This window comes from Ambystoma mexicanum, chromosome 1q (genome assembly GCF_040938575.1).
Source record: "Ambystoma mexicanum isolate Mex_15411 chromosome 1q, UKY_AmexF1_1, whole genome shotgun sequence".
Classification (NCBI taxonomy): Eukaryota; Metazoa; Chordata; class Amphibia; order Caudata; family Ambystomatidae; genus Ambystoma; species Ambystoma mexicanum.
This window is the reverse complement of record NC_090922.1, coordinates 294946569-294960151: the sequence shown is the minus strand read 5'-3', so window position 1 is coordinate 294960151 and position 13583 is coordinate 294946569. Positions and strand designations below refer to the sequence as shown.

Genomic DNA, 13583 nt, shown 5'->3' with positions numbered 1-13583 from the left:
GTTTACGGCACATATTTATCAGCATAACTGTTCTGCAAAGCTAATCTGTGAAATGGGAAGCACAAGGCAGACATTAACATGATGAAAAAAAGCAAGTTTTATTGAATGTGTACAAAAAGTAAAAGCTCTCAGTTCAATCGCACAATGTTTACTTTAAAAAGCAATAATAAATAAGAGAAATACTTTATTTTTAAAAAAATCCTCCGATTGCAATCTAAAAGTTAATTTCGCTGTGATTCCTTTTACACTGTTCGGCGGCGGCAAAGATGCCCGATCGGCGAGGGCCCTGGATCAGGGCGCGCTGATTGGCTCTTCTCAAACGTGGCGCATTAGAAGACAAAGCTAGCATCAGACATGTTGATGGCCCAAGCAAACTTATCTCGTAGTGTTTTGTTGTATATTTTCTCCAGTCCGACCCCCCACTTTTGACACCTGGAAAAGAAAATAGAAAAATAAATGTTAAATAAACGCATCCAGTCATCACCAATTACACATAGCTTTTGATTGCAAAAGTGAGTAAAAAAATGTATCATTTGTGTAATGTTAAAAAGTATTTGGACCGCGCACCATCATCAACGGAATTGGTCCCCAGGCGCTCAGGTGGATCTGCAAACAAGAGGGGTGGGGGCTTTAATCAGTTGAAGAGGGAGAAAGGTGGTGTCCTGTTGGCAGCTTCAGTTCGGTTTTCACTGTGCGCTGAGCTTGGGTGTGAATATCAGATCGATTTGAGTCCTCGTGTGCTGTTGTTGGTGCGAGTTATGTGTTTGTTGTTGCAGTGTTTTTTTGTGCGAGTTAAGTATGCAGAAATGTGAGCTTTTGGGTTAGTGGGTTATATGTCCCTTAGTCCTTATAATTATTGTATTCGGTTGTCCTATGGAGTAGGCATATTCGTTCGCTTTTTCTTTCCTGTCTAATTGTTAGGAGTGACGGCAAGTTCCCAGCGGTGTTATTTCCGACCTTTGTGTACCAGGTTGAGGCGTGCATGGTCCCCCTCTCTGGTGTTGGTGCTGTACCTCATGTCATTTTGGGAAATGTATCAAATAAGGCTAAAACCACTACCTTCCACAGTTGCAAGCAGTCCCATTTACTGTTTTAACTAAAAGTGCAGTAGACCCCCATATGCGCCAGACGTAGGCAGCCTATGTGCTATAGTCCAGTGACCCTGACTGAACACCACTTGAAAATACGTCAACTGAACTTTGTGTGGTCTGGTAAATGGACCCAAAAGATCTCGGCCCATGGCCAACAGTACATGAATGAGCTTCAGTAATAACATGACTTCCGGCACCACCTACCCCTGTAACATCACAGCAGAACCACTGCCCGCAGTTTCTAGAGTGACCTGAATGATGCTAAATGTCAGTTCTGCCATAAACCATAGGCTTGAAGGAGATGAACTGGTAAAAAAGCCATAACTTGGATTGGTTGCTTTTTACCGAGGGGTGGAGAACAGAGCACTGTACTCACCATAGTAGAAATGACACCCCCTCAGATAAAAATACGCAACTGCCACAATCGTAAGATCAGACAAGGGAGCGGCCTGTGCTCATTTATACACTCATTCTCTGAAGATTAGTAGAACAATGACTACTTCAACAATGTATATAGCCTTACCGCAATGAGCTATTTCTTCCATGATTACCTTTGGGTGGGCCGGGAGGATAACTCATGGGAGAACATGCTTGTCTTGGAAACAAGACTGCATGAGCAACACAGGTTTGCTACCTGGTCCCGCACATAGAGGTCGAAATCCGGCATGAAGTGCAATATAAGCACCCTATTTATTTGTACTCCTTTGCCTTTGGAGCAGGCAGAAGGCCAGTTTGTCAGAGGATGTACCCGAAGCACGCCATTTCCTCTCAGCTACCCTGCACTTGCGTTTAAGGGTGACATGGTTTGAATTGTGCCGGGAGTTGCACTTGGCTTTGGGTTTCAAGCGGATCCTCATGACAGGGGCAAGAACATTGAGAGCAACATATAGAGCAGAGTGGAGCATGTAAAGGGCTGTGTCAGGATGTGAGTCAGCCAAAGGGGTAGGGGTGAGAAAGTAACGTAGAAAGCCTCAACTGACACATGCTTCATGGGTTGGATAACTGAGAAGGTAGGTGGCAGTGCTGGAGTTGGCTTGGCCTGAGGGGTGGAGAGAGTGAGCTGGGAGGAAAGGAGAAAGTGATCACTCTAGGAGAGAGGAGTGGTGAGAGGGATAGAAAGGGGAGGCCTCTATAGACCAGAACTTCTAGAGTGTGCCCTGCAGAGTGAGTCAAGCCAGAGGGGAGGATAGAGAGTAAGTGAGAGTTGCAGAGGTCGTGAAAGAGTCCAGAGGAAGGACAGGAAGCATCCAGGTGGATGTTAAAGTCTCCAAGAAGGAGGAATTGATTGGTCGAGACCAGGAGGGAAGAGTAGAGGTCCGCCCACTCAGAAAGGAAGGAGGGGATCTGACTATGTGGCCGACAGGTAGCCACTGTAAGGGAATGGCTAGGAGAGAGAGAGAGAGAGAGCCTGCAGATGAGGCAATCGAAAGAGGGGGTAGGTCTGTGTAGGAATGACAGAGGCAGGAATCCACTCAGGGAAAATCAGAGCTACACCCCCTCTGGAACAATTGGACCTGGGCATGGAGAGGATCTTCTAGCAGTCAGGGAGGAGAGTGTCAAAGCTTGTGACAGAGCTGGCCATGAACCATGTCTCAGTGAGACCAAGGACATCTAGGTCGAGTTCTTCAAGGAGGTGGCAGATGTCAGAGGAGTGTTTGACAACTGATCGAGAGTTTAGAGTGGCAATATGGAGAAGGTTGCCGTCCTTGAAAGACTTCTGGGGAGGGGTACAAATAAGAGGTACACCCCGCGGAGGTGTGGAAGCCCGAAGGGGCAGAAGAGGAAGGAGGAGAGTGCAAGGTAGCCAAGGAGGGGACAGCAGGGGCAGGCAAGGAAGCTGTGTAGGGAAGAAAGGGTACAGCAGGAGAAGAAAGGAAATTGATGAGGTGCGGGAAGTGTGAATCAAAGAGAAGATTGGCCTGAGGGCCTTGAACCAAGACAGTACCATTGAGGTAAACATTAATGATGACCTTAGAGGAGTGCAAGGAGGACAGGAGGGCCTCCCACTGGGTGCCACCATTAATGGGAGAAGAAGAGAAAGGAGAAAGCACAGAGACCATATGGCGAGTCCATAGGTCTGGCGAGGGAACAACAGAGAGGATGTAAGAGAAGGTTTGCCTGGAGGAGGCACTGGTATAGGTGTCCGTGATAGGGAGACCTGGGTTTGGCGACTAGGATGCCCTTTTTAAACTTCTTCCTACCATATTGAGTGAGCAGAGCATGATAGTCGATAGAGAAGCAGTTAGAAACGATAGTAGAGACAAAGAGCACCATAGAATAGGTAGGTAGAGGAGAGAAGAGGAAGGGCATGGGAGGTGGGGGCGGGGAGAACGCTAGCGAAGGATACAGGGAGGGGCGCAAGCAGACGAGAAAGAGAGATGAGACAATAGTAGACAATTGAACAAAACAACAAGAGCTCAGACAATAGTGGGACAGTTTGCTGGATGAATGCTTTGCTAAGAAAGCAAAAACCAAGGACAGCACTACTTTCAAATGTAGTTTAAACACTGGAGACAACACGACTGGGTCTGAGAGTCCTGTAGAGTGGGAGAAAGGCCTAGGTTTCACAACGTAATTTGAACACCGTAGACAACACAATTATTCTAGTGTAGTAAGTTTGCTATGTGGCAGGGTGTCAGGGTAGAGTAATGGCTCTATTTCTCACCCGGGCCACTCCTACCTTACTAGTCGCTGCTGGTTGACGACTGGCCACTGGCTTCCCCTGCTGATACCTGCAGACATGAAATGGAGCCACCACTGTGGTAGCCGCCGTTTGCCTTGGGGCCCTTAGCCACACCTTGGAGGGTCAGTTAAGACCAGAGGGATGGCCAATCAGGGATGGTGGGAGGGCTGGGAGGCGGGAGGGAGGTGAATGCATTAGGGAAGTGGATGTCAGGGGGTTGGGGAGGGAGAGGGTGAACAGAGGGGCTGGGGCACAAAAGAAAAAACAGAAAAAATGTGTGAAAAAGCCCCAAGAGGGTCTTCAGTGCGAGTTCTGACTCACCTGCTCTGCTCTGATGGAAAGTAGCAAGCACAGAGCACTGCCGGTCATTAGACCCAGCAGCACTAGAGCAGATGGCCAATCAGGGATGGTGGTAGGAGTGGGAGGTAGGTGAACACAATTGGGAAGACCCTATTGCTTACACTCAGGATATTCAGGAGAAATCACAACTTGAAACTCGCAAGCCGTGAGAAAAGACGGTGGCATTATTTCACCACATTTCATGCCAGGATTTGCCTGAGCCAGTGCAGAGACAGATGAAAAAACAAGTAGGGATGGAAGCGAAATCATGGGCTGAGATACAGCTAACGATAGTACACCATTACCAGTTATTACAAGAGTAAAATAAGAAGAAAGATGAGACTAGGAAAATCGAGGAAGCCAAGTTAGTTCAGAAAATGTGTTCTACATTTGCCATAGAAGAGGCGCCATTGACAAGTGGAGAAGGATTTGGAATGCAGGAAGCAATGGGTGCATCACAGGCGAGTAATCAGCCCCGATGGATCAAGGTGGATACGGTTCGTGCCACAAGGCAGACGTATGGGCTATAGAGGAAGAGGAGGTGGATTCCCCAATAATCAAGGTGGGTTTTAGATTGCACAGAATGAGAATCAGAGTACACAGGGAGGATATAACCAAAGGGGACTTGTCAAACGAGCACCCCAGTATGTTAGACTTGTTGGATGACTGGACATACTGCACATGAATGTGGAAGCCAAGGGAAGGCAAAGAATGGGCAATTTTCAAGAGGGGGGACATCTTATCCTCCACCATATAGCACAGAGACTAGAGAAGGGTTCGCCCAACATCACACATTATATCAGACACAAGGGCCACGAGTACAGCAGGTAAAGCAACAAGAGCGAGTGCAAATGAATCCACCACAAGGGCAGACACAACAAGCCCCTATGCAGACGCAGCAGTATGCAAATACAGGACAAGTGCTGACACCTAGAATAAGAGGTGCCAATGTGGTAGGAGGAAATCCTTTCACAGGGACGGGGATGAGTCTGTACCCACAATAGTACAGCTCACAGGGTGACTTGATGTGTTCACTACTTTCTATGACACCAGACCCCCAAGAGGAACCAAGAGTCCACATGACGATGGGAGGCAAATCTTTTTCTTTTCTAGTAGACACTGGAGCTACTCGCTCATGTATACGAGGGTGAAAATATCCAATGTCGGGAATTGCCATGAATGCTCAAGGGTTCTCTGGAGCTACGAGTAGAGTTCCTTTTACTAATGAATTATCAATCTCTATAGGAGAGTGTGACATGTCTGTTCCTTTGTTATATTCACGACAGGCTCTGGTTAACAATTTCGGAAGAGATTTAATGACAAAACTTAACATAACGATTTCATTCACTGATCAAAGAATAATGTGCTCCACACCAGGAAAACACTATTTAAACATGGCATTTACAAAGCAAGTGGCTCTGCAAGGCGTTCCAGTAGATCCATAGATTTTTCTGGAGTGAGCATTCTACTGACATGGCATCCTGGCTTGGTGGGAAAAAAATGTGAGGATTTCTGATGAGTTTTTGTTTAGACCATCAATACCTATGGATGAAGAGGGGGGACAGACTATCCCTATAGAATTAGAAGCAGCCATAGTACGAAGGGCAATGACAATGCTCGAAGGAGTAGACAATGAGGGTAGACCATGGAGGACAGTAATAGCTGGTGAGGAAGGGTACTGACTGACAGCACTGATGATGACAGGTTCAGGTAAGACCAAACAGATGAAGTGGTGTTCTTTCTAAGCATCACATACTGTATAAGGAGAGAAAAAAGGGAAGTGCCACAGGGAATGGGAATAATGCGGCAGCGTCTAGTATTTTTTCAGGAAGCCTTGGAGAAGGTGCCAAGGGTCCTTTGGACCACATGCCCTTATGACGTAGGATTATTAAAGGGAGTAGGGGAATTTAAAATAAAGCTTAAGCCAGGAGCGATTTTACCTCGAGAAAAACAGTACCCCATGTCTCGACAGGCTGATGAGGGTATATTTCAGGCCATTTTGACATTGATGAAACAAGGGATTCTGGTGCCATCGGAATCATTGTGTAATAGTGCGGTGTATCTGATGAAAAAATCTAGAGGAGGGTCGTGGAGCTTTACACAAGATATGAGACTGATTAAACAGATTGTAGATGCAGAGTTTCCTTTAGTTCCAAACCTAGCGACGATACTATGCAGTATTCTGGTGGAAGTTAGATATTTCACACTGATCAATTTGAAAAATGCGTTTTTCTCGGTCCTGTTGCACAGGACTCAAGACTTGATGTAATTTATGTTCCGCCAAACTCGACTGAAACATACTTGTTTGGCCCAAGGCTACTGCGAGTCCCCATTGATCTTTAATAGAGTCCTACAGATGGATGGAGGCAATATTGATCTCAAGAGTGCGGTGAACACAATACGATGACATTTTAATTTGTAGCACCATGGAAAATGAGTGCAGACAAGATTCTATTCAGTTGACGGCTGTTCTAGCAGATAAGGGATATAAGGTAGACAAGGAGAAGTTACAACACTGCCAAGAAGAGTTGTTATACATAGAGAAGATGATTTCACATGAAGGAAAGAAGCCGACACCTGAAAGAGCGAAGGGCAATTATGAAAACCTCAAAGCCAAATACGGTGAAACAGATGCAACCATTTTTGGGGTTATGCAACTATGTTGGTGCCTGGGTGTTTGATTACACTACATACACAAGACCCCTTTTGCAAGCTTTAAAGAAAGCACAAGTGGATAAAGTAAAAATAGAATGGACTGAAGAAATGGAGGGAGGGTTTGAGGAGCTGCAAAAAGCAATTTGTACAACCCCTGTTTTAGGAATTTCCAATTATGCTGAGAAATTCTGTGTGTTTTCGCACACAAATGGAGCAGTCATGACAGCAGTGCTTACGCAGAGAACTACATTGGGGTACAAGCCTTTAGCATATTACGGTGGTATTTTAGACCCAGTTATGAGAGGACTCTTTCCTTGTGAACAGTCATTGGCAGCTGCCGCGTTCGCGATTGAGAAGTCTACAAGTATTGTCTTTGGCTGCTCTATGACCATTTTCGTGGAGCATGCTCTATTTGCTATTTTAGAGAAACCCAAAGGCACATTGACATCCCAAAGAGCTTCAGATAATGATTTCTAAACCCACAATTAAAATTGTAAAATGTAAAACAGTGAATTATGCAGCATTTATATCTGAGCCAATAGAAGAAGGTGATCATGAGTATGACTCCGCTAATTATGTTGAATTTTATGATAATATACCCTGAGTGAAGGACAATGCTTTGGCGGGAGGGGAAAATTCTCTCTATGGTTCTTCGGAAATTGAACAGACTAGTGGGGAAAGGCATTCACGCACAGGAGTAGTAAGGCACAGATTAAATGGGGAATTCCAAGTAGTAGCAAGTACAAGGCTACCGTCTCACTTTTCAGCGCAAGCAGCAGAATTAGTAGCGCTAATTTTCACGCTCAAGAAACACAAAGGGTAGGAAGTGATGTCGTACATTGACTCTGCCTACGTGATGTCAACCGTACACGCAGGATTAGCCTGTTGGAAAAGGAGGGGCTACCTCCATGCGGATGGCACTCGAGTGCCGCACGCATCCTTATTGGACAGGCTTATTAAGGCAGTACAACTCCCAGTGGCCATATCAGTCGTTAAATGCACAGCGCATACTAAGCGAACAGATTTTATCCCTTGTAGGAACAAAGCCGCAGACATAGAAGCCAAAAGGGTTGCAAATTCCCCAGATATTTCGAGTTTTGATTCAGAGAGCATTAAAGAAAATGCATTTACAACCATGTTAGTGCAAGAAGGGTTTAATAAATTATTGATAACCCAACTAATGGATATACAAGTAAGTGCACCGCAGGAAGAGCAGGAATTATGGACGCAAAGGGGGTGTTCTTTATCCCCCACAGAAGCATTATGGTGACAAGACAGCACTGGAAAGCCGATGCCAGTAGCATTATTAAAGGTCACGCTTGAACAGCTGCATTACCCCGTGCGTGTAATTAGGGAGAGTCTTGCTGCTACAAATGGTTCATTCCGAATTTGTTGGAGCACGTTGCACTATTTATGGTAAACTGCATCGTGTGTCAAAGGTTTACCGCAGGGCATACACTGAGAACGATTAAAGGGGTAATACCCCAACCGAATGGTCATTTTCAGCATTTACATATCGACCATGTCGATATGCTGCAAGTATGTAATGGATCTAGGTATCTATTAGTGGTGGGGTGTCCCTTCTCTAAGTGGATCGAGGCAGGTCTGTGTACACAACCTGATGCTACTTGCCCAGCAACGTTTTTAGTGTCTGAAGTTGGGGGTGTGTGAAGTGCTGAGATACGACAATGGGTCACATTTTGTTAATGAGCTATTTGAACAAATAGGGATTCTATTAAATATAAAACACAAGTTTTCTTCTGCTCATCACCCACAAGTGAACGGATAATGTGAGAGACTCAACGGCCTCCTTAAAGAAAGTATTGCCAAGATTAAACTGACTTTGAAGAAGCCATGGCTATATTGCCTACCCCTAGCTTTATATGCCCTTCGGAATCAGCCAGAATCAGACCATCACCTCACCACCCATGAACTAATGACAGGGCGGCCTATGCGAACATCCCGTATACCTCCATCTAGGAGTAGAAGTGATGCCCAGACTGTAGCTAAGACTTTAGGTGATGAATTGCATGAATGTTTGACATGTATGACCTCTAGCATCTCTCTCATTTCAGATCAAGTCAAATGCAAGGGGGGGGGTTGTGTCATGATGCCTGCCCCCGGGAAACCAGACCAGGCCCAGCAGCCCCGGAAGCAGGCATCACGCCATTTGGAGCATGCCCAAAAGCCCCAGTTAGGGGCTGTTTGGGTGCAGTCCTGGCGCCTTTGGCGCCAGGCTCATAAGGACAAAGTCAGTCCTGGCGCCATAGGCGCCAGGCTCATTAATGATAACTTACCTAAAGCAGACCATGCTGCTTACTCACCTGATGCAGACCATGCTGCATGAAGACCTAAGCCAAATGAGGCTTAGGAGGGACTATTTCAATGCAGGGACTATTTTCTTACCTGGGTGGGGCAGTGGAAGAATACTTACCTGGGACTTCTTCCAAAGCTATTTAAGCCACGCCCGGACAGCCACACGTGCTTCGCGTTATTCTGCTGTAGCAGCGTAATGCTCACCGTGCCTGCAGCAGCTTCCAGTCTTCAGCCACGCCCGTCTACACTCCGGAGCTCCTGAACCCTGCAAGGAAAGCAGAAGGAAAGGTTAGAGCAAGAGTTTTATTCATACTTACCTGAATCCTGCATCTTCCCGACTTGGACCTGGAAGAAAGAATCCATTAGACGCTCTTGCCGCGCCTCCTGCAACGCCGCGCTGAACTCACCTGTTGCCATTTCCAGCATTCCTTCACGCGCATCTTCAGTTCGCGGCCGCTCTTCATCACCTATGGACATAATAACAATAAGGTGAGAAACGAGAGTTTTCTAAGACAACAAAGGCAAATATTAAGACTTACTTGAGATCACCGGGGATAGTCGCCTAATCTCGGGTCGGCGCGACCTCTTCCGCATCTCCGCCGCACCCCGGCCCCTATGGGGAAACATTCTGCTACAGACTTGCCCGGTTGCGGTAAACGCTTCAATCCACGGATCTTCCTCTGAATGGATGCCTGAAAAGGAAAAGACCACAGGTTAGAGCAAACTTCCCTCTTTATTCCGAAACAGCTTTTATAAACACTTACCAGCGCATCTCTGGTTGCCACGTGAACTCTTTCCAGATCCATAAGGGCAACCTAGGGGAATTGGACAGAGTGAATTCCAGACGTTTTGAACTCTTTATAACTATTACCTCTACGGAGTCAACACCGTCTGCAACTCGCCAACTTCCCACACCAGTGAGGCAACTGGTCATCTACGCGCCCCTGCACTTGAAGCAGGATGGAGAGTTCATCTTTCCAGATTATCAGGTGAGAATCTAAAGGAGTCCCAAAGTAATTCATGGGGAGAAGGTGGGGTTAAGCTTAAACCTCACAGGTGGTTAATTCCCCCTTTCTGCATTACAGAAGAGTATTCATACGAGCCACATAGACCAAGCTGGGTGGCCCGGTCCACTCCGTCATCTCGGCGCTCCGTGTATCACTGGAAGAAGTAACATCAGGCCGGTCCAGATCAACGCCCCCGTGGACACCAGGTGAGCGTAACAGGTTGTCTCAGAACACAGAAGAAGACAATTCAACAATCAACCCAAGTCAACTGTCAGCACCTAAGTTATATGTTGGAGACCTAGTTCTCATTAAAAACTTTACTAGAAAGTGGCATGAGCCCCGATTCAATGGTCCCTTTTGCGTTCAGACTATAACCCCTTCAGCTGTAAAGGTCTAAGAAAGACTAGCTTGGCTTCACCCGAGTGACGTAAAAGCCTATACAGTTGAGACACGGTCTCCCACAGTTGCTGATCCAGAAGCAAGGCAAGAAGAAGAATTTCAGTGTGTGCAGACTCAATTGATGATGAAGGAGGAGGACAATAAAGTAACTACCAGTGGATGATACAGATTTAAGGACACTCCTTATCGATATTTTAGCAGGAGTGCAAAGACTTGCCGAGAATTTCAGGAATTTTTGAAAGATAAACTTTTAGAAACACATTGAAGTATGAAAGTTATGCCTAAATGTCAGTTCTTGATCAGAAATTAGAAACAAAATCAGTATTCTGATTCATTTCATGGTGATTACCTGATCTAAGCAGTTAAACATATGGCACTTACCGACAGTGATGTTTATCGGCTTGTGCTTGCTGTGTTTGTGTTTATACTTTACGCTTATCCTGCTCTTGTCAGAAGATACGTTGATATTCAGACATTTTTGAAGGACCCTAAAAATGGCCTGCAAGTGTAAAGAAATGTGATGATTGTATTAAAGATGAGAAATGTAGAAGCCGGCATGGTTCCAGAGAATGAACAAGTACCAGGATGGCACGAAAAATGGATGCCTATGTTTTTGTGCATAATATATGCCTGTATGATTACTCTCTTTGTCTTTCTGTTCCTCAATTTTCACAGTCTCTATTATATTAGAACTTCTGCTGAAGTAGAGATCTCTATGGTTCTTCCTACTATGGGAACGTCCTTTGATATACTTCATGAATGGTACAAGGCTTCTAAAAGACACAGGGGAGATGCAAAGGAAGATAATGAGGGGATAAATACTGAGCTAGATAATTCAGCACACTTGGGTAATAACATATCAGCACATGAGGGAAGTAGGGGAAAAACATCTAAGGAGAGATGCTACGTCTGAGCGCTCACCCCCTATGCCATGAATACAGTGCAAACTTTTATCTCCAGAGAAGTCCCAGAACACAATGCCAGGTGCCTCATTCATCTTGCAGCATGTATGACCAGAGGACAATTTCAGGGAAGTTGGTCCACTTTACAAGGAGATCGAAATTGTCGTTTCCATTCCAGGATGATTATATCAAGACTACACAGATGAAAACCGAACCTGGATGGGAGAGCAAGATGCTTGTGTATCCTGCAGCAGGACAGGAAGAGGTAGTCATTGAAGACATGAAGAGAAAGGATTGCCCTGATATAACACAAATAGCTGGATCACCTGGATGTTGGGAACAAATTCAAGTCATGGTCTATGGACGAGTGAAATCCAAGAAGGAAAGGGAAGGAGGACTGTTGTCCTGTGCAGCTCCTCTACAGTAGCCACAATATGCACAAGAGGTGCAGAGCGTGAACAGTGGATGTTTGAAGTCATGGGCTAAACATGCCAAACTACTGACATGGGTAGAAGATGAATCAGGTCCAATGGTTGTGATCCCATTGGTGAATGCAACTTTGTGCTTCCGAAGAGATGGAAAGACGCATGTGGGAGATAACAAAGGCTGCAAAACTACAGGTGACGTTTCAAGGATCCTTTGGGTTTGGTGCGCTATATAAATGAAACAATAAATAAATAGGATGGGAGTACGAAAAGCTGTCCTCATGGATCGATATTGGGTGTGTGGGCCTAGGGCCTACATGAAGTTTCCCAAGGATTGGGGAGGAACGTGCTCCTTGGCGCTCATTCATTTTCCAGAATTAGTGATTCCTCAGTGTGACCTGAACATTGGAGAATTTATAGTGTTAAAAATGACATGCTTTAGAGGTAGGCATACTTTGTCCACCTGACAGATAGCCAATCAAAATCCCAGCCCTTATGGAAAGTATACTTAGATGTTCCCCTTGAACGTATCACAAGCCCTTGTATGTTTTTCTTATTTGCCACATAGTATGACATCACGTCTGATGTATTTTTTGCATATAAGGCTTTTTTTATGAGAAATGCACTGAGAGCTCGCGCGAACGTCCGTTGATGTCCATTCTAACTCCCTGTTTTAGATAATTGTTAATAAAACAGCACCTTTGCCATCTTTCTGAGTTGGTTCGATTATTTGGTGTCAGCGTTACTCTGCATCCCCATCCATTGAATGCACGATATGCAAAGGGCCATATGCTCACTGTTGATGAGCAATGTATTCAATACCACACAAATTGCCTTTGGGGTGTAAGTGGTTGGTGTTCTTCAGTAGTATTACAGTGGTTTATGAGCAAAGCGACTTATATGAAGAGCGGCTTGGATATTATCTTGGGAAGACAGCCCCTTCACACAGAGTTCGTGGAGCCAGGCTTTCATGCAACCTTCTTTTATTCTCACTTCTACATAACTCCCTTTCCTCTTGCCTGTCCCTCCCCTTCCTCCCCCCTACCACATGCCCTCCCCTATCACACACTCTGTCCTTAAAGGTCCTGCTCCTATCTACCCCTCTACAACAGATATCATAATAAACCTATACCCGAGTTGCATTGCTTGCACAGCACTTTCTTGCTGGAGTATGTGTCACTGATTTTGTAAAAACAGGGACAGTTTTTCATGTAGGCGTTACATAGGACGCGCCGAGTTTTGACGGAGGAAAGTTGACCATGGACTGGCATCTAGTAGGGCTGAATTGTACTAATTTGTCACAAAGACAGTTTGTGAATTCTTTGGGTGCGTTAATAGAAATGCTTGCTTTTTAAAATCTCTCTCCAAAGGTTTCTGGGTGCTTTTTACAGTTCTACACTCATTTCCTGTGCATTTTTCTTACTTTTGAGGTGATTTATTTTATCCTGGACAGATTTAAGCAAATGCTTCTGTACTCAATATAAAGGGTACATTACTTGTGAAACAAGCAATGGAAACCAGTATTTAGGCAAGGAGATGTCTATTTAAGCCCGAGACCAAAATGCTACTCAAGGCAGCCTTTTGGAGTTGTAAGATATGGACACAGCAAGTGGGCAGAGGTTAATGGGGCGACGCTCAAGTGAATAAAACGGGTCATCAGCACATGTCACAATACCTATGGTTTTATAACTCAAGTGCACTTAGAAGTAAACGGAAAATCTTGAAATCTTGGATTTCCGTCCCTCCAATATATAGATTTGTGTGCC

The 13583-nt window shown here is 45.3% G+C and overlaps 1 protein-coding gene across 1 annotated transcript in view; it reads right to left on the bottom strand.

Moving 5' to 3' along the window:
* Positions 1 to 79: 79 nt before the first annotated feature.
* Positions 80 to 13583, bottom strand: part of LOC138527482 (DNA topoisomerase I, mitochondrial-like) — a 2081463-nt gene continuing 2067959 nt past the window's right edge. The window contains exon 30 of the mRNA XM_069638684.1: positions 80 to 432. Within this exon, the coding sequence (XP_069494785.1) occupies positions 330 to 432 (103 nt within the window). The 3' untranslated portion in view covers positions 80 to 329. The remainder of the gene's footprint in view (positions 433 to 13583) is intronic.